This window comes from Nuphar pumila, unplaced genomic scaffold (assembly GCF_984573655.1).
Source record: "Nuphar pumila unplaced genomic scaffold, dmNupPumi1.hap1.1 HAP1_SCAFFOLD_165, whole genome shotgun sequence".
Lineage (NCBI taxonomy): Eukaryota > Viridiplantae > Streptophyta > Magnoliopsida > Nymphaeales > Nymphaeaceae > Nuphar > Nuphar pumila.
Window position 1 is genome coordinate 54,241 of NW_028323197.1, and position 20,354 is coordinate 74,594.

Sequence of the window (20,354 nt, forward strand, 5' to 3'; positions counted from 1 at the left end):
TCAGGAATGCAAGTCAGTCACGAACTTCATGCATCAGCGGCGGATTGGATACGAGTGCGGGTTTTAACGGCATATATATGGGAGGACACGTTCTACCTCACAGCAGCCTCTAGGTCTGCGCTTCAGAACGTTGGATCCCTCGAGATCGGAAGAGGACAATGCAATGGCGCCCATACATTCTTCCACGTCTATCAGGAACTGAACGGTGCACTTCATCAGTGTGATGATCCCTGCAACATTGGCCCGTCGCCAAGCGATTGACGTCAAATCGAACAGCATAAAAACTCGTCATGCACCAGCTTGCGTTCGAGACTCGTAGATCACTTGAAACCGCAAGAGCAAACATTGTGTGATGTTGCCAAGCACCATTCATCTGCGCTGCGTTTCATACACGTCCCGCGTGTGCGTTGCCGATATCGATCAGTATTGGCTACGCGTTCTCGGATTCATCGATGATCCATGACCGGCCCGTCCGATCGACCGATATCAGTATAGGCTAGGCATTCTCGGATTCTGAAGTAATGGGGCTAATCAGGCGAATTGAATGATGATGATTGTCGTTAGAGTAGCAACGCATTCGAATAAAGGAATGCATGTAATCGGTGGAGTCCCACAGAAAATTTCAGCGGACATTTGCCATGACCTGAACATCTCTGATGTCTTCATGACACAAACCACACAGTTGGCAGCCAAGCGTGACTCCTCCAGATCTCAAGGGGTAGAGCTTGTTGTGGATATGCCAGTGTTGGAGGCAGTGGTGTTGTCTACTGTTGAGGTTGAAGGGCAACACCTCCTCAACAACATCTGGAAGTGGCATCCACTTCGGTAGAAAGTCAAATATGATGCATCGCCAGACTCCGCGGTGCCTTGGAAGTGGTCATGCATTGGGGAACAACGCACCCACACAGAGCTTGTACTTCATTCCAGCATCAGGACGATTATGGCAGATGCGCTGGAAAATATACTCCAGAGCATTGCCGAGAGCGAGATGTTGGCCGCCAAAGTACTCTTTCAAGCTCTTTTGCTCTGGGCGGACCACGCGGCGCAAAATCTTCATAGTCTACTTCGCAGGGCAAAAAGAACGGCGACTGTACAGTCATGAGCACAGACGCCTCGGAATGTGCGACACGCGGAATGTGCGGCAGCACAATCGAGCGGCTGGTGGGGCTATTCATCTTCGAGTTCATGACAACCTCGTTCTCAAGGTTGGCAGTGCTCCATCGGGCCTTGTCCCACACATTTCGCCTCTTGGATGCAGCGTTGACCCGCCATTGCTACTGAGAAACTTAAGGGCTGGTCTGGCAAAGCAGCGGCTCTGATACATTCACAAAGACCACCAAGACCAATTCTCCGCCAAATTGTCATGTCGAGCTGAGCTCTCCCCTCCTGATTACTGGAAGCATTCGTGGCCCATTTTGATCGTCGCTTGCGGCTTGTTCATGTCGATTGGCCTGGTGTCATTGCCATTACGAGAGAGCATATGGCTTGGGCAGAAGACAATGGCTGGGCGCTTGACTACAAAGGTTTCTTTGAAGAAGGCAGACAGACAGAACATACCGGTAGATTTACTGCAGGTGATGCGTTTCTGCTTATCAAGGACCTGACAGGGGGCACTGAGAAGCTTTCTATCTGCCAGGCTCTAGATGCTACACACACCACACCTGCTGAGCCCATCATTGAAGTTCCTTTGCACGGCCGATCCGGCCCGCACTTTCCATGCAGGCGGCAGGCTCTGTTTGGATTACCAACTACCTCGAGTGTAGAGATACTGCTGACTAGAAGTACCGCTGGGGCCGCTGAAGAACAAAAGGCCACTGCGATCGCCCACAGACAATGCGCACTGGATTGGATGGAAGCACAATTGTTTGCGCTGCGCACTTATGCCATTTGTTGGCTGGGCTCTTCTTTCCTATTGCATATTGGTATGCATGTTCTTTCTGGTAGATTGGTGTACGCTCAACGGGGCAATCCCGCCTGGTCAGTGTATCTTGCTTGCTACAGAGGCACTCCTCATCTATCCTGAGCTGCGCTGCAAAGGGTGTGATTATGGCAATTCTGGTTATTCCTTGTGAAACGATGTTCAGTCGAAGGACTGAGCCTCCTGCTGCAGCACCCAACGTTGCGAGTCTAAGGACTGATTGCCTAGTTCAGGTCCATGTGCACCTTATGCATGTGGTCTTCCAGCACTTTCAATTCATCTGATCAGATGCACCTGAAACATGCATGCTGGATCATTCTGCTTGGAGACTTGGCAGGCTTAATGGCTTTGAAGTAAAGTGTGCTTGTAAGCTGACAAATGGCGAGCTGTGGTCCGAGGATGTATGACAGGTTACCACCCGTCCATACAAGATTGGGCACTAAACGGCAGGAAAAGTTGAGTTCTTTTGACAAGGAACTCAATCTCCTGAGGGGTGTCCATGTTTTAGAAGCCATGCCAAAACCCCGGGTAATCCCTTGATTCCACTTGAGAGGTCCTTGCCATGGAACATAAAGGGAGACACGGTGAGCAAACCATTTTTCACAAACTGGTTGTTCAAGAAAGGCCAGCTGTTATCGCCATGCTCGACCAGTGTTACCAAGCATGCCCATCCGGTTCAGGGACCCTGGTGGTGGTGACATCGGTGATGAAGCGCAAGATGGGGGGCCAACACTATGGCTGTTGACCAGCTGAATCCGGCAAACATCTTTGCCTACTTCTGACACACCTTCAATAAGCTGTGGACGCTGTTTGGCTACAGCCTCCAGCCCGCCTGCAGACAACCAGGACTGTTGTCTAGGATTTCAACATGATAGTTGGGAATGAATCCAGCCATTTTTATAACAACCCTATCTCGTAGCTCGTACTGTTCAGCTCTCAAGTGGCAGACCATCACAGACTAATCACATCCATAGGTACATGCACAGGTAAGATGTGCGTGCACACCACATCACTCAAGCCTGTGCGACCTGACCTGCAAACCTGCTTCAAATCGTATGCGCCTGACATACCAACACCACTGCCATTAGATATCTCAGATCTCAGATAAATCTGAATTACTGTCAAGTAACATGCCAAAATGGTTCTTTTGTCTGCCTGGCTGCGGAACTTGTACATTTATTTACATTTATTTTACTAACCATTTAAGCAACCATGCACGAGTGTTGGGGACTTGTAGCTGGTGGGAATCTTGCGGTGTTGCACGTAATAAACTTCATTGTGATAAGTGGGTGGCGACCATTGCGTCTGCTTGTGCATGGTAGGTCTAACTCTATAAAGGATGATGCACATCTGACCAAGGCAAGTCAACTCCCTCAAAGTGAAACACTGGGTTTTAGTCTCGTGCATTTTGCACATTTGTGTAAAATGCACGAGACTACAACCCAGTGCGTTGGCCACAGCACAAAACGCACCTGTCAGAATATAAACATTATCAATCCCTTTCTCGTAAAAGAGGCGAGCCGCTGGCTGCGCGATGCGCTCATCGATGTCGTACACAATGATGATTCGCTCAGGCTGTGCATTGCAAAAGCGAAGGATCTGGTTGTTGAAGCTGTGGTGAGCGCGTGTCAGCAGTCGTGAGGGGTAGTTCACCGCTCCCTTCAAGTGGGCCTGGCTGAATGCGTCCTCATCCCTTAGATCCAACAAGAGGATCTCTGGAGGCGTTCCCTGCGCTCACTCAAGCCTGAACCTCTGATATTTCTATCGCGGTGGATGATCAGGCTGGCACCTTTTCGGCTTACACAACAGTGTTACGCACCTGTGGAAAGAGAACGCACAACATATTGTGAAACAGCAGAACCATACATGCCGCAAGCAATTACCATCCCGGAATTGAGTTCCTGAAGGGTGTAAGTCATGGTAGCAGTGATTCCCATGTTACACTTGGACTTGCCGATGGCCATATATGGATACGGTAGTGTTGTTTGATGGTACATCGCCATTTGGGAAAGCTCATGAGAATGGCGCCAGGACACGGGACATTGTATTTTTTTTGCTTGAGAGATGGGTCCAGGGATGAGTGTAGCGATTCCAGATGCAGCAGCAATGCCAGCTGGAAGAGAGTGCGAGGATAGGCATTGTCACAGTTGGTAAACAGGAAATTTTTTTGGCAAGAGTCACGCGGGGTGCTTGTTTTGGTTCGCTAAGCTCCATGTTCGCTCGGAGTTGACATTGTCCTGGCAATTCTGGATCAGAACAACTAGGATAAGAGGAGCTCTGATTTCTTCTGGGGTTTTTTGACAGTTTGCACGCTGAGAAGCACACGTGATTGATCACAGAACTGTTTTATATCTCGAGATACATGTGTAGAGGGGTGTGGAGGTACGTCTACATTTGCCCATCCACCTTTATGTAAAGATGGATGGGCATGGCTTCTAAGATCGATAATTTTCCAGCATTGACAGGCACTTACCCTACTCAATGACTACATTGCGACACACGGCATGTGAAGGGGTTTTCCCTTCGCACCTGTTCAAGGTACTTCTCCACTTTGTGACAATCCACCCTGTGAATTGTCTGGCCTTCGCTTTGCAGTGCTGCCTGCTTCTTCATGCTTTCCATGAACCTTTCCTGTGTCCATCCTCTGCAATTTCGATTCACTTCAAGGGCACACAGCAAGAGGTGACAGGGTGTATCGAAAGTACACAAGCTTCGATCTGATGATGGTGTATCCCAGCATCAGATGTTGCGAGTCTGCGGTGGCTGTGCATCCCACTCTTATGAGCGCGATCTATCAGAACTGTCAAAATGATAACAATGTCAAGGGTGGCATGGAAACTTGCTTTCAGCAGCTTTATGGGCTGTGTTCAGACATTTCGCTTGGCAGTTGCACGTTGTCAACCAGTGAAAGACCTCACATCCAGCAAATGACGTTCAACGTTGGTATGCTCAACGTTAAGGACCGTACGTTTGCAACCTTGACTGAACGTGATCATACTTGCCCGCTTTCGGAGTGTAAACCTTTTCTGGGGTTTTCATGCTTCGGGTGTGACAGATTCCGAGTGATGTCGCATCCAGGGTTTGTTGTCAATGCACGCGACATGTGCGGCATAAGCCACATTCCACTGAATTGTGTTTGTTTCGAAACAAAATCAGAAGACTTTGCGTATGCCACTGCCAGAGCCCTGCGAGCAACTTAAACACCGGACACCATGTTCCAATGTACATCACGCAGCGCATTCCCTGTTATTGAAAGATCATAGTTTGCCACTTGTTTGAACCCGCAGATCACTCCGGGAGCCAGGACTCCTGGCAGGAGGCGTTCCCATGAGTCGTCTATCTGGGGTCCTATCGAACCCTGACTGGTTGCTGTGTCTACGAGGAGATTGTTGGAACATAGTTGTGTTGCACACAATGTTATCAATGCGGAGTAATAGGAACATAGTCTCAAGGTAAATCTGATGCAGATTGCATGTTACGAAGAGATGTAAATGTTCATCTCCTTGCACTTCCTGACCTCGCCGTGAATGGGCTGTGGTGGTGGTTCCTGGTGCACCAGCTATATGTCATAATGGCTGATGATTTCGCAAGAGAGGTGGCCAAAGTTGCCGTTGCCCAGGTTGCAGACCTTGCAGGTTATGAGCAAACGCACAATAACGCTTTGGAAGCTGTGGCTGACGTGCTTATCCGCTACATAAAAGAAATCGGTCTGTACGCCAAGGAGTACGCGGAACTGCAAAAACGGACGGATGTTGCGGCACCGGACGTAGTGCGCTCTTGCCAAGATGCTTATAGCCTGTATCAGTTCGTCTTTATGGCACATGATTCATCGAGCATGTCCGGTACATACAACCAAAACCAACAATTATCGTTTCGATGAGCTTCAAAGTTCATGGCTGGGGCTTCTGCAGTTCGCAAGGGTTCCAGAGGGCTCTGGTGCCTTCTGCAAGTTGTGAGAGAGCAAGTCCAACACTTTTCTCACATGGTCGTCATCCGGTAAACAATCGTGCTGGGGATGATCCTGTGTGGTGCAGGTCAACTGCCAGAAGCGTTTTGTGATAAGCAAATGGTACCACCCCAACACACTCTTGCACAGGCTGGTGATGTTGGCATCCCAAATGAATCTCAATGGGTACCCCACGAAGATATTCCTCCTAGAAATTTTCACATTTGACATGCAGGTTGAAGCCGTGGGAGACATGGGCCACACATGCGCAGATCTATATGGCTACCTGTCCCGTGAGCCTCGGGATCCTTTTGCACACGTGCTGCCAGAGTTCCCCGTTCTAGCACGTGCTATCCAGCCTCCTAGCTTCAAGACGTCCAGCATCAAGCCCCCACCGCACATCCCGGACCACTTGCCCGCATTCCCTGACCAGCACACGTGTGCCCCCCCACATCACAGATTGCTACATAACAAACCGATGGTTGCACAGTGTGTGCTGCTCGTTAATCTGGATGTGAAAGCCTGGCTGCACCTGGTCAGCCAGAATGTGACGTGTCTTTGTACGGCATCCAATACTGCATCCTCATGGATACTGGCAACTTCAAGCGCAGCTTAGCCTTCAGCTGGAAATTGCCATATTTCGTTGCAAGCCGTCGTTAATGAAGGATGGTCTTCCCGATCCAACGGGTGATACCGAGCGTCCCATTTCCATGCCGCATGCCTGCGATACGGCAAGAAGGGCATGCCTCTCCCAAAATTGACACAATGCAACGGCAAGTCCAGCATGTGGAGTCCAGCATCTCATGACACGAGTGATTCCAGCAGCAGCGAGATCGCCTTACTTGTTGGTCTGCAGAATGAAGTTCACGGCGTTGCTGCGAAAGCGGTCAGCAGGGGTGAAGCAGGACCACATCGAGCTCAGCCGCAAGCGCAAACAGGCGGAAGCCGCGCTCATTCAGCTCCATCAGAAGCGTCTCGCGCCCTCCAGTACCACCACAAAGCCCAACCCCTTCCTGGCCTCCTCTGGACCCCTTCGAGATGGCGAGCCTCTGGTCCTTGAGCCTCCCTCTGCACAACCTTCAGGTCCGCGGTCTTCGAGAGGCAGAATCGAATGTGACATGGTGTTTCCCGTTTGATAATAGCGCGAAAGCTTGAAGCATGGTGCTTTATTTATATGACTCACCAGGCAAATAGCACTGGGGCTGAGACCTGAATGTTGCCTCCATGGCAGTAATGTATGTGTTACATATGTGTTGTATCTCGTCAATCATGTTCATTGTCCTTAGCATGAGGTTTTTAGAAAGTCGGGGGCTTTGAAGGAGCACACACAATCGGGTGTGAGCGGGCACTTGGGATAACTAGCATGTCTTGTCCCGTGCTTTTGCCGCCAGCATCAAAGTACACATCGTGCAGCGTACGCCAGCAACATGCCATCATCTTGAAATGCAAACGGGTGCTTGTATGTTTGCTCTGAAGGGTGACGACATTGGCAGGTGTCACGCGGTACCAGCGCAATGGCCAGGCAACCTGAGTAGGTGATATCTGAAAGTGCATTGCGCATTCGTGTACTGTCGAGCAAACGTCCAATGCAGCAGTCTGATCTCAGATTGCATCGTCCCGTCGTGTTCAGGTGCTGTTGGCGAAGTTCGCCGAGCATTTGAAGGTCTGCTGGAGCACGAGCTTGCAGCGGGCGCTGGAGGGAAAGCCGGTGACGGGGACTTGGAGATGGCCAATGACAAGGACGACCGCGAAGATCTGGACCTTGACCACCCAGACCAGGACACCTGGCAAACAGTTCTGCCTTCCACCGACGCTCTCGAGTCCGGTGCGCACTCTGAGAGCATGCGGGAGGGTTTGCTTCTCCTTTTGGTGATAGGCAGCAAAGACTCAATCATCAGGATGTATGTTTTACGGTCAAAAAATGGGAGCACTCGATGATGATGATGATGATGATGATGATGATGATGATGATGATGATGATGATGATGATGTATCTTTATACAACTCAGCATCGGCCTTTGTAGGGGCAATGGTGTGATGTATCGGCGCTCTCTTCAAGTTCTGGCTCGTGCGAGCGGCCGCGCGTTCATGACAGGCTTGCCTGTCCCGACCGCCGACGTTCAATGAGCTGTATTGTTTCGAATGTGTTGATGTGGTTGTTTTCGGCCTAAGCCGTAGCTCTTGCTCTTTCTCTGTGCGATGTAATGATGATGTATCTTTATACAACACTGACTGTTTCCTGCCATCATCTATGTTATGTGATGGATGATGTATCTTTATACAACACTACCGCATCCACATGGACATTGGCAACTTCAAGAACTACTTGGGAATCAGTGCTACCATGATTAACACCTGAGGCACGCGTACCTGGACCAGCCTGACTTACCATAGCCTGACCTGACATGCTTTCTTCGTCGGCGTCTTGTACCATGCAAGCAAGGAGATCAGCCAGAGCTGACCAAAATAGCCCGTGATTTCCTTTGGGAGATCGTCGCAACCCATACTCAGAATCTTTGTTAGAGATCAACTCCTAAAAGAGATTCAATTTAGTTGCCAAAACAAGCCATTTCGAAGAGCAAACAGGTTACCGCTCCTGGCGCTCATGACAGCACGAGCCTGAACCGAGGATAAATCAGATGATGGTGCGAAACCTCGTGATTGCTCCCCAATGCATGAACACTTTCAAGGCACTGCGGAGTCCGGCGATGCAACATATCTGGCTTTGCCTCGAATTAGATGCCAATTTCAGATGTTGTTGAGGAGGTGTTGCCGTTCAACCTCATCAGTAGACAACGCCTCTGCCTTCGACACTGGCATATTTACAACAAGCACTCCCCCTTGAGATCGGGGGACGCCTGGCTGCCAACTGTGTGGTTGGGGCCTTGAAGATATCAGAGATGTTCACGTCGTGGCAAAATGTCCACTGAAAATTCTTACACCTCCCCTTGCCAATTGGCCCTTACCCTTGGGCGTCAGACTGCTCGGTGCCCAAGAAAACGACTCGCTTTTGCCAGTTTGCACCATCGAGTTACTTATAAATTGAACAAGTGCCTATCATAGCATGGCTTGTTGGTGTCCATTAGAAGCGAGGGGGGCAAGAAGCCCATGTCGGTGAAAAAGACACCGGAGGCAACTTCCGAACCCTGCAAGCCCATCACTGCTTGCACCGCTTCCTTTGCGACAACGTCGAAGCAACGTCTGTTGACTTGCGAGGTGGACCAAACCTTACTACTTAACAGCGCTGAGCTGTAAACAAACATTTGGATCATCATGGCGCGGGTCTTGATTGGGATACGATGGCAAGATAGAAGAGGCCTTCAGTACCCCAAAGATGTACCATATCTTGCCGCATGTTGCTTCCACATGCTACTTTCCAAACATGCTGCAATTGATGCATGAGCTAACGAAAAGTTTGATACCAAATATGATTCAAGACAGACCCCTTTGATGGTCATGATGAAAAGCTCAACCTCTGTTAATCCCCCAAGTCAGCATTGAACCCAAAATTCCAGCGCCTGTGTGGGGCTCACCTCGGTCACACGTGTACGAGACCAATCGACACCACCAAGCGTCATAAAAACATGGCATGTGCAATTAGAACAACGTGGACCACAGGCTCTTTCAAACAAAGAGACAGACATCGTGACTCACTCTAGAGAGCGGTCGGACAAAGGCATATTACTTGCAGTGGTGAGAACATGCTTCCATGTTGGCTCCAATCTTATCCCTTCCGTACCAATATGAAACAGCAGGGTTATTGAACGAAGCGTTTTCATCGGCCACGTGGCCTTGGACGTGCCGTGCCAACCTGCGATCTTGCAGGCGTGTGCTGTTGTTGGGGTTCCAAGGCTGCTGCAATGTCATGGCATGATCTCATCTTATTTCTGTGAGGTGGCCCTTGCAGATTCGGTTTTCAAACTGGCTCGAGTAGGCTTTGCTGTGGACATGGCGCCTCAGCTAGAGAAGTTGGCCATGAATTCCCGCAATGCGTGGAGCGTGGAGGACGCTTTTGAAAGAGGACTTCAAGTTGCTGAAAGTGGAGGGCGAAGACGCACAAGCTTGTTTGACACAGACAAGCTCAAAAAGAAGCGAGCACTGAGCATCTTGGATGCCGGGCCCGATGCCATTGATTTGGATGAACGCCATATTGAGGATGATGGATACTAGCGACTATCTGCCATTGTTTATTTGGTGTAGTGATGGACACTCGCAACCGATTCGGGTGCCTCGTCATGGGCAACGGTCGCCACTTTGTAAAGCGAATTTGGGTGCATGCAGTTCATACTCGTGTGACATGCATGTGCCTCCGGTACAGCTCAGTCACCGCTTTACTTGGCAAGTCCTCGTGCCGTTGTTGCAAATGGCTAGGGTTGCATCACCATTGTCATGGAGTGTCATAAGGGTTCCTTTGTGATGTGTACTTTACTGGGAGCATTTACCACAACGAACTTTATAACAGAATAAAATTGTGTTTTCAGTAATCGGTAGAGGTTTGAGGGTGGTCATGCAAGTGTTGGGGCACTTCACACACTCGTCCGAGTGGATTTGTCCTTGAATACCCCTGAACAGAGGGGTTGGCAAGTTTCGTGCACCTCATGCGTGCAGGTTTCCTGATTGGCACGTATTTTGATGTCAGTTCATTGTTGGTTTTCCTGGCATCCTTGTGGCGCTATATGAGGTACAACAATACCTAGATACATCGTTGATGATGATGTTTGAAGATCCCCACCGCTGCCGTTCAGTGAGCGGTTTTGTTTCGAACGCGTCTACTTGGTTGCTTGTTGAATACTTCCTTACCTATGTTTTTTTGATGAAATGACGTTTGATTGGGCTGCAATTACCTTTTGCAATTTCGGTTGCCACATGTTTCAAGATGCAACGCTTGATGGGTGTCAGGTTCCGGCTCAAGCGCATGATGTCAGGCAGCATGACCAAATCGACCTAGACACACATATAATTCCAAAGCCAAGCCCTTATCGCCAGACAAGGTGTCTGCAAATTCGATCTGGGGCACATGGGAGGGGCATTGAGGTTGCCAAGCATTGCACCATCAACTTGGGCTAATTCAATCAACCACCTGGCAACAAGAACTACAACATATCCTGGACAATGTGATTCAGCCTTGGGGGTGAGAATATGCTTGGCAACGTGTTCTCTGCTTGCTCACGGTCATGATTCCACCAGAATCACAGTACGTTCACGCCCTTGGCTGCGCTGCAAATCGTAGTAATACTGATTGACGTCCTTTTTCCAGTTCAGTACCACATCTGCATGTCAGCCCTGTGCTCAGTTGTGGCTCCACCCAATCAGATGTGAAAAATAGACCTGTCGACCACCAGGCAAGCAACCCGAAGCGCAATTGCCATGAACTGTTCCTTGTGACCACATACCTTGTAAGCAATCGCTGTGGCGAGTCCGGCTACAGAGGCTATCATGATGTCGGTAGCTGCGCTTGGCGAGGGCTTGGATGCGGGATGGAAATATGCGGGAGCTGGGATGTGTGCCAAGGCTCCACCAGGCGCCTTGGGAACGCTCTGTAGCGCGATACGTGCAGCCTGCATATCTCTGTGAGTGTCGTCTGACTTCTTTGAACCAGAAGCTGTATACTTCCTGAACCAACAAACTGATAACTGGAAAGTACGAAAGACGCTGGTCACAGGAATCTCTGGACAGAAAAATGTGTTGTAACACTTAGTCCTCAGTGATAGTTGCCGACCGAGTTTGCAAAAATGCAGTGTCACCGACGATGATGGCATGCGTAGGTACGTGCCTTACCTACGCATACGGCTATGCATCCCGAGATACGGTCGCATATTCCATTCCGAAACATGGCCACATCGATGTGCACGGGCAAGATACATCGAAGTGACATGGACGAATGTTCAAACTGGATTCCAGCGCGAAATACTGTGTCGTTGCACAGGTCGAACCAATGGACGCTTGGGGAATTTAGGAAAGTGCATGCCTGATGTCCAGTGTTGGAAGACGACACGGTATTTCTGTGCTGCTCTCGCTACACATGGTATTGTGGTAGTCGTTACTGCCGTGCAGTGAATTATAATGGGCAGGACAGGAGGATGAATACCGACCCACTTGGTAAGATACAGACTCATCGATATGCATGTTCGGTTATGCATGGCAATGCGGACGTGCAGTGTGAAAAGTTCATCCAGCATGTTGTGACACGCAATGGTGTGTCGTCAGCATATATTTCATGCGACACCCATGATGGATTGTTCCAATCCAGACACAGAATGCTTCACTGGAGGAGCTTTCATCGGAGGAGTAACAACATAATCCGCGAGATACACAAACGCTGGCTATCTTCTTGCTTTGAAATGATGTCACTTGTTTATTGACCATCCGCAAAATGAACCCTGACTGTGCCGATCGGACGCATGGCACGACAGCGCTCTGGAGGCGTCTTTGTGCTTCAGACCAACTCGATCGCCAACAATATTTGGTGCGATGCGCTGACTTGTTTCTTGACAAACCGTGACATGTAGGCAAGGATGGGGTCATGCGCGACGGTGCCCACCCGTCCTTGCCACTGCCAAATCGGCAACTCCCGGCAGGTCCGGTGCTGCCCCCGCCTCCCAAGCCTGCTGCGAGACCTTTAACTCCGGATGTCCTCCCACCCCCGCCATTCAATGACATGGGCGCGTTCCAGAGGTCCCGCGGAAGGGGACCTGTGGGCGGGGGGCGGGGTCGGGGCGGGCGCATGGGCATGCACGACGGTAACAACGGATTTGACAGCGGCCAGCCACATGGCATGATCATGGATAATGACAGGCCCATGCCTCACTTTGTGACCCCATTTGGATTCGGTGCGATGCACCAACTTGCCTCACCTTTGCCTTGAACGTTGCGAGCCGGATGGCAATGCACGTAATCTTTGCGGCATTTGGTTTGCATAATGGGTCCCAGCATAATGTTGTTGCCATGGATAACAAGCGTACCACTTTGCTGTCAGTGCTTCGACAGGAAGGGGAGTAGCCCCATGTCCGTTCCATGCATTCATCCATCGTCAGGCATCTGGACCTACCTGCAAATCGCTCGGTCTGGCGATAGGCTGAACGCTGTGAGCCATTACAGCAATTCGGTTCTGTTACTGAAGGTGTGTGTGCCATGTGCAGGTCCTCCTGGAATGCCATTCAGGCCGGAGATGCCCCTGCCGCCTGGCGCGATGATGGGGGCGGGGTGGCGCCCCCCCATGTGGCCCCACGGTGGGGTCATGATGGGGCCGAGGGGCTTGATGATGGGCGGGCCTCGACTGGACCTCAAGCGCCCACGAGACCGCTGGGCAGCAACGCGTGTTGTTGACGACGATTACTGCCAGCACTTTGTGGATACAGGCGAACGCCCTCAGAATTTCCTCCGTGACAGCATCGCGGTGCGAATCAAGCCATCCAGCAGGCACACCCCCAAAAGAGCGCACATGTGTCTTGCCACGACACGATACCGCCCCAGAAATTGGTGCACTTGAGAATGCAATTTCTGTTGATAAACCGGACAACACAGCTGCATCGGCGTTCACATTGACGCTGTCCATACGAGCTATGGGGATATGCGATGTGGTGTACCCGTGCTTGTACGGCAGCATAAGTCCTGTGGAATCAGCGAGTTCAGTCTTGTCATTCCGTCATTGAGGATGCACCCCCGTGGTTGGTAGCCGCCGCACCACACCAACCAAGTGTTGCCTTGTATCGTGAGCACTCATTCATTTGTGCTGGGTGATGGGGAGCCTTTCTGAAGGAAGGGCTTGAACACAAAGTTATCATAATGTTTGATGGATATCCCCCAACACCCGTTGTTAATAAGCATAGTGGCAGCGAATGAGCATTGGGGCGTTCCACATGATATCAGGAATGCCTGCATTCTGCATCTCGCATTGGGTACAACAGTTCCCGAGCTTCAATCTCAGAGACAAAAGTCAGAGCTCATGATTTGGAAGAGGTGGCGTACGCGAATGGCCAGTTCAGAAAGAATAAATGCTCACACCAGCTCATCAGCCAATGCAGGTGAAGCCCATGCAACTCCCATCCAAAACTTCAGTCTGAAATGACTGAAGTTTTGGATGTGGTGGTGCTGTAAAACGATACAACATCATTACATCGCACAGAGAAGCGAAATGACCACCCGATACATAATTACATCACATAGATAACGGCAGGAATAAATAGTCAACAAGCAACGAGGACAGCATATTTGAAGTGATACAGCTCATTGAACGTCAGCGGTCGGAACCACCTGATACATCATCATTATCATCTTCAAGTGCGCGGCTGGGATGCAGGGCGAGGTGTTTCAAGACTACCCCAAGCTCAAGGAGCTGGTGGATGCCAAGCGTGCCCTGGTGGAGCAGAAGCGGACGCCAGCATATGGTCTGCAGGCCGACCTCATGACGCTTCCACTCAATGTGTCAATGTTTGGCACGCGCTTTGACGTCGTCATCATCGACCCTCCCTGGGAGGAATACGCTCGCAGGTGCCCTCTGAATCCGGCATCAAAAGTGTTTCGCCAGAATGGAGTTCGACCCTCATTTTTGTCCCCAAAGTTTGTGTATTTGCAGGCGTATGGCCACTCAAAAGCACTCTGCATTGCGAAACACTGATGATCGCTCATCGTAAGGCGCCTCACGTCCTATCTACGAAGACGTGTTGGCTGTGGAGTTGGACATCTCATGGGATGCCGACCTTGCACGACTCGATTTGCTTCCGCCAAGCAGGATGTCAGACCATCTCGCGCTCTGCGTGGACGTCGTTTGTAAAGTCGAATGTGGAGTCTGTTGATTGGCTCCGCTCACACTCCGTCACATTCTCCCACGCACGCTCACATGCTCCGTTTGTTGGGTTCAACATTCTCCAGAAGTTAAGTCTCTTTACGCTGATGTGTAGAGCACGCTGCAGGAATCCTGAGGGCAGTGGCATCACCACGTGGCAGTGGGACGAGATCATGCGGCTTGCAGTGCCCGATGTGCTGGACACATGCGGCTTTGTGTTCTTGTGGTGCGGCAACGAGGAGGCTGTCGAGGCCGGTCGCCATTGCTTCAACAAATGGGGCCTGTATCGGTGCGCCAAGCTCGCCGGTGCACATTCCGCAATGCGTCGCCAGAAATGGGGCGACCCCCAATTTTGCTGCAGTCATTCATGCATTTGCAGGGATACAGACCCACGACGCAAACTGCCTGGCGAAGCACCGACATTCCGGGTGGTCACATTGCCTTGCCGACACAACAGTTGCTACCGCATCCACATTCATTGACTAAAGATATTCATGGACTACTTCCCCGGGAAAGTCTTCTGGCAAACGAAAATTGTCTTGCTGGTTTTGCTGATGAGGAGTTGACACAAAATCCCGCCATTCGCACAGCGGGAAGGTCTGCAAACTTCCTTGTGAGATGGTCACGCTCTGTGGGGGCTGTTTTAAATGGATTGTGTGGATTCCTTTTCTTAGAGGGACTTGTTTGCCTGTGTTGTGATGATGCTTGGCCTTGATGCAGAATCGAGGACATCTGCTGGGTGAAGACAAACCGCGACCTCAAGAAGAGGAAGTATTTAAACGCTACACACCAGCGTCCAGGAACGACGCTTCACCACGTCAAGGAGCATTGCCTTGTGGGGCGGAAAGGCGACATCAGCCGCAAGCGAGACGGGCAGTTTGTGCACACCAACATCGATGTTGACATCATCCTCAGCGAGGAGCCGGAGCTCGGTAGCTTGCAAAAGCCTGAGGAGCTTTACGAACTGATCGAGCGCTTCTGCCTCGGGAGGTGCGGGGCTTGTTTTACAAAGTGACAGCCTGTTTTCAGTGATTAGCAGCTGGTCAACACTTAACAGTTGAAGGTGAATCGGATGCACTGACCTTGTCCCGCGGCTGAGAACAAACAAGTGGATAAGATTGGAAGACCATCTCTGCCGAAAGTTTTGCCCCCGTGCTCAGAAAACCTGCACTTTCCGCCCTTACTGCCTTGCAATATGAACCATTTTGCTTGTGCAGGCGCAGATTGGAGCTCTTTGGCACTGATCACAACATGAGAGATGGCTGGGTAACCGTGGGCATCGACATCTCCGTGTCCAATTTCAACAAAGATGTTTATGCCGGACAGTTTTTGAAGAAGGATGGGCAGCCCTATGTGGACACGCCAAGCAAAATTCCCAAGGAAGGACCTCATTTGTTAGGAACTACAGATTTAATTGAATCCCTGAGACCTCGCTCTCCGTGATCACACTGCTGGTTACGGAGAGTATCATTGTAATTATGTGTCTTGTATGCGTGTGCAGATACAAGAGCTTGCTTACGCACTAAGTTCAATGTGAATTGCACATCCAGGAGCCCAGTAGTGGCAACCTCAGCATGTGGAGTGGGGCTGCATACTTTTGAGTACAGAATTCATGGCATGCATACTGATATTCCAAACTCAATAGTATCCGTGACCCTTTCAATTCATGAAGATTGCAAGTTTGTCAACGGATGTGCTCGTTGACGGAACTTGAGCCAGGTCAGTGGACATGGCCACAGCATCGTAGGCCACAGTGTTACAACGAAGCGGAAAAGCAAAGCAGAAATAAACTGCAGACAAGGACGACTCAATTCTATCACACACGAAAGAAAATCTAACCAAACACACAGGAAAACAAAGAGAGAAAGGAAACACAGTATACCTCCATGCATTGAGCGTGTGCTTGGCAATATGAAGATCCTGACTCTCCTCCTGTTGTCAAGCACTGACGATTGAGGATTTGGCCATTTCCAAACGCAAACAGGAGAGGCTCTTGTGCTCGACGCCATCAGTGGCATGCGGATGTACTGTGCTTTCCCCCGTGGCCCAAGGTCCATCGCTGCTCTTCATGCAGTTCAATCTGCCAAGCTGTGCAAGCAATGCCCAGCTGGGCACAACTCAAACGAGCAAAAAACGCTTACAGACCTATAACCGAGCTATTGTCCAATCCATTGTCCAGTGTGAACTGCATGATGAACGCCAAAACCACTCCTAGACACCCTGGTGCAGAATATATCTCCCACATCAAAGAACCCACTGACACGTGCCATTGCAAGCTCCCTCACGCAACAAGTTTTTGGGCTCGGGCAAACAGGCTGTCCACAACACCACCCATGTTCTTGATGATATCGAGCGAGGTTGGATACAATTTGTCCTCTGGTTGCTGGTCAAATATCTCAAGGCAGCCTGTGCCCTGGTCCAAGGTACCTGCATACAACACCTCACTGTGAAAGGGTGATCTTAAACCACACCTCCAGGGTCCCGACGTCGATAATGGACCTGACAATGCTCGTGTTCATTGTGGGATGATGACCACCTGGAGAGTGCGCTGTGTGTCATTCTGCATGCCTCTGATGTTGAGTGCGGGACGATGAACATCTGGCAAGTACAGTGTGCTTCTGCATTCGTCCACGCCGATGTGGACCTGAAGCATGTGGCGCCGATGGGCATGGAGCAAACAGTGGAGCACGGAAGGATCCGAGGTACAGGGAGACCCGGTACTGGTTGGCAACAGAATCTCTGTCAGAGAACTTCAGCGCGTTTGCAGATTTTAGCAGTCATGTGAGTGTGACGATGACAATGCATCATTACAACGCTACCGCGCCCACTTGGTGTCTGCGCATCAACACTGCATATCTGTACGGCAACAAGGCCTTGAGCGCTACGCGGTCTCAGCTCTCGCAGTACACTTTGTTTCGTTAAGAGTATAGTGCTTCATGTGCGGGTTCAGCCAGTGCAAACAATGGAAGCATTTTAGGGCTTTGCTGCTGCCATGAGGATGCGGTAGTGTTGTAAACTGATACATCAAGAAGCTTCAAAAGCTTATATGGCAACATGCTGAGTGTCCCAGAGTGGCGCACCTTCGATCTTCTTGTCGAGGATCATCTGTGATAGTTCGCGATCAACGGTGGGGACATCCAGCTTGATAATCTGTGCGATGTGTGCGACCTCCACCTTGCTGTATGGCTGGATAATACGGATGAGGTTCTGCTCTAAGAGAGCCTTGAACAAGTCCCTCAGGTGCCTCCGAACCACCGGGTCACCCTCCAGTTGCGGCTGGAAATCCACCAGCGCACCCTGCGCCGCATTGCCTCGTCAGCAAACGGCAGGCACATATGGCTTCACACCAGTGCTTCACCAGGCAGTTTGTACTGTGGCTATGTATGTCTGACGATACATGCTTTTCTCAGGCAGAAATGGGGTCGAACTCCTTCCCGGCGAAGCACTGCTTCGCACTCCCCCTCTCCACCTCCTCTCAATATGCGACCCACTTCGTATCAGTGAAATGCCTTCTCTAAAGAAAGGAACGCCAGGCATGGGCTGACATGCCGTGTGTGTTACAGACGTGCCATTATGGCAGGTGATCAGAAATGGGTCCTGTCGTTTGTCCTTGTGGTGGTGCCAGCGTGTTTGATTCGCAGCATTCTGCCAGCCTTGCTTCTTATTTTGAGACCACCATTTCAAGCAATGCACATGGCAACCACCCACGGCTGCATGACAATGATGACCGCATCGATGCCATGCCAAATGCTTAAAATGCTTGACAGCTGTTAGTGCATGGCTTGAACCATAATCATGCTTTCCCGAGTCGCCGCAGAGTGGACAAGGATACACTGCAAATTCACCCTGTCCAAGAGCCAGGTGAATCAAAGGCGGTCACAGCAGCAAACCAATCAGCTCGAGAATAACATAAGAAAGTCCATTATGGGATCAGAAGATTGCTTTAGTGCTTCCTCCTGGTGCAGAAGACGGGAAACACCCTGATTGATCAATAGCAACAGACACACCTTTAGTGCATTGAGACTGGAGTCCTGGTGGGCCTTGGCAGCGATCTTCATTGCCTCAACATCCGGTCCGGTGTACTTCAGCCCAGCCTTGCTCGAGATGATGCCTGGAACATCATCTGCTGCGCCCGACATGATCTTTGCAAGCAGCATGTACTTGAGAGCAGGCAATGCCTTGGGGCTGTCCAGGTTGTTGAACTGCTCAAAGGCCTCGAAAAAGTACGAGTATGCTGTCTTGTAGTCTTTCTCCTCAGCGTTCAGGGTCCCAGATTGCATGTCGATCTCTGCTTGCAGTGAAGGCGGCACATAGATTGCATTGGCTGCACTGCGAGCGGCTGTGAGTGCTGCTTTGCTTTTTGGTGTGTTCAGCAGTGCGTGGTGGATTCGAGACTCCAGGAGATGGATGTCTACCAGGAGCAGCTTGTCGTCCAGTCTGCGAACTTCTGTGAGGAGCTTGTTGATCAGCTCAATTGCTGGCTGGTATGAGAGCTGCTCCATGTATAGCGATGCTAAACGCATCTCAATGCGCTGTCGAAGGAAGTTACGCTTCTCTTGTCTCGTCCACTCGATCTGCTCTTTGCATACATCGATCTGCAACCAAATTCATGTTCTTCAAGTGCCATCGGGTGTAAAGTGCATGAAACGTTTTCCAAGATCGGGTTCACAGCAAACCAACTTTTTGTCATATGGTGAGCTGTGGAGAGCTATGCTGCCGTATGTGGGGTGCATCCTGAGCAATGCACCCCACATATGTGGAAGGGAGGAGTCAAACCATCACCAGGTTGCTGCAGTGCTGTGAAGCGGGGCAGTTATCTGATACTCAACGATAGATTATTTGATATAGAGTTTGACCATGAACAGCGTCACAGTGTTGTCAGCTTCGGCCAATGCGATTCTGTGATTCAAGCACTGTATGCAACAGCTAGGGAAGCAGCTAAGTGAGGCATGCATGACTCTAAGCCCAGACACACATACACGCAGCCCATCACAACCATATCGCACCTGCAGATCTGTGGTGTTTGGTATTTTTGACATCGCATCGATGATGGTGCGAACTATTTTGGCAGCTTTTGCTTTTGGCATGGCAGAATAGAGCGGACGCAGATCTGGAAGCATCTTCCTAAGGCTCTCAGCGTCTTTCTGCTCTACAAAAATATCTGCCAGCTTTGTGATGGCCTGCTCCTTGACCTTGATAGCATCGCTGCCAGCTTCCGGGGCCTCACTACCTACGAGTTGTTTGAGCTGTGCAGCAGCTTCATGAGGCTGCGTCTTTGCTAATTCACACAAGGAAGTGAACTTTGCTTGCAATATTTCAGCCATGTTCGCAATGTTGGCAATTCTTGCAGTGGCTACAAGTTGCGCTTCAGCTATACTTATGGAGAGGCGCGTTGAGCATTTCACGTAAGTGCGTTACACATTGAGGAGAAGGATGCGTCATTGCTTTCTGCTTCCGCATGCCATTGTCGGTGTTTGGCAATCCCGAGCAGACTCTTGGCTTTTGACCTTTGACGGTTAGGCTGAGTCACTAGGTGTTGCCTATCGCCCAGTTAATGCATCAGCCCAGCCATTGTTGTTGCCTGGAGGTGAATAGGTTTTTGGGTAGTCATACCATATTTCAACATCCAACAGCCTGGTGCCTTTGTGTATGCCTTCCATAATGACAGAATGGCAAACTTATGGCCAGGTATGGGTATGCATTCA

The 20,354-nt window shown here is 50.4% G+C and overlaps 2 protein-coding genes across 2 annotated transcripts; one reads left to right on the plus strand and one right to left on the minus strand.

Annotated features, from left to right (window-relative positions):
• The first annotated feature begins 14,157 nt into the window (after positions 1–14,157).
• LOC149810941 (uncharacterized) lies at positions 14,158–16,175 on the plus strand. Its single transcript, XM_089994055.1, has 6 exons — positions 14,158–14,354; positions 14,765–14,938; positions 15,037–15,246; positions 15,370–15,639; positions 15,867–16,043; positions 16,151–16,175. Exons 1-6 carry the CDS (start codon positions 14,158–14,160, stop codon positions 16,173–16,175), a joined length of 1,053 nt encoding a protein of 350 aa, XP_089850181.1.
• A 755-nt stretch (positions 16,176–16,930) lies between these two features.
• LOC149810942 (26S proteasome non-ATPase regulatory subunit 11 homolog) lies at positions 16,931–19,973 on the minus strand. Its single transcript, XM_089994056.1, has 4 exons — positions 19,656–19,973; positions 18,657–19,244; positions 17,730–17,946; positions 16,931–17,076 (listed from the first exon to the last, which is right to left on the minus strand). Exons 1-4 carry the CDS (start codon positions 19,971–19,973, stop codon positions 16,931–16,933), a joined length of 1,269 nt encoding a protein of 422 aa, XP_089850182.1.
• Positions 19,974–20,354: the final 381 nt, after the last annotated feature.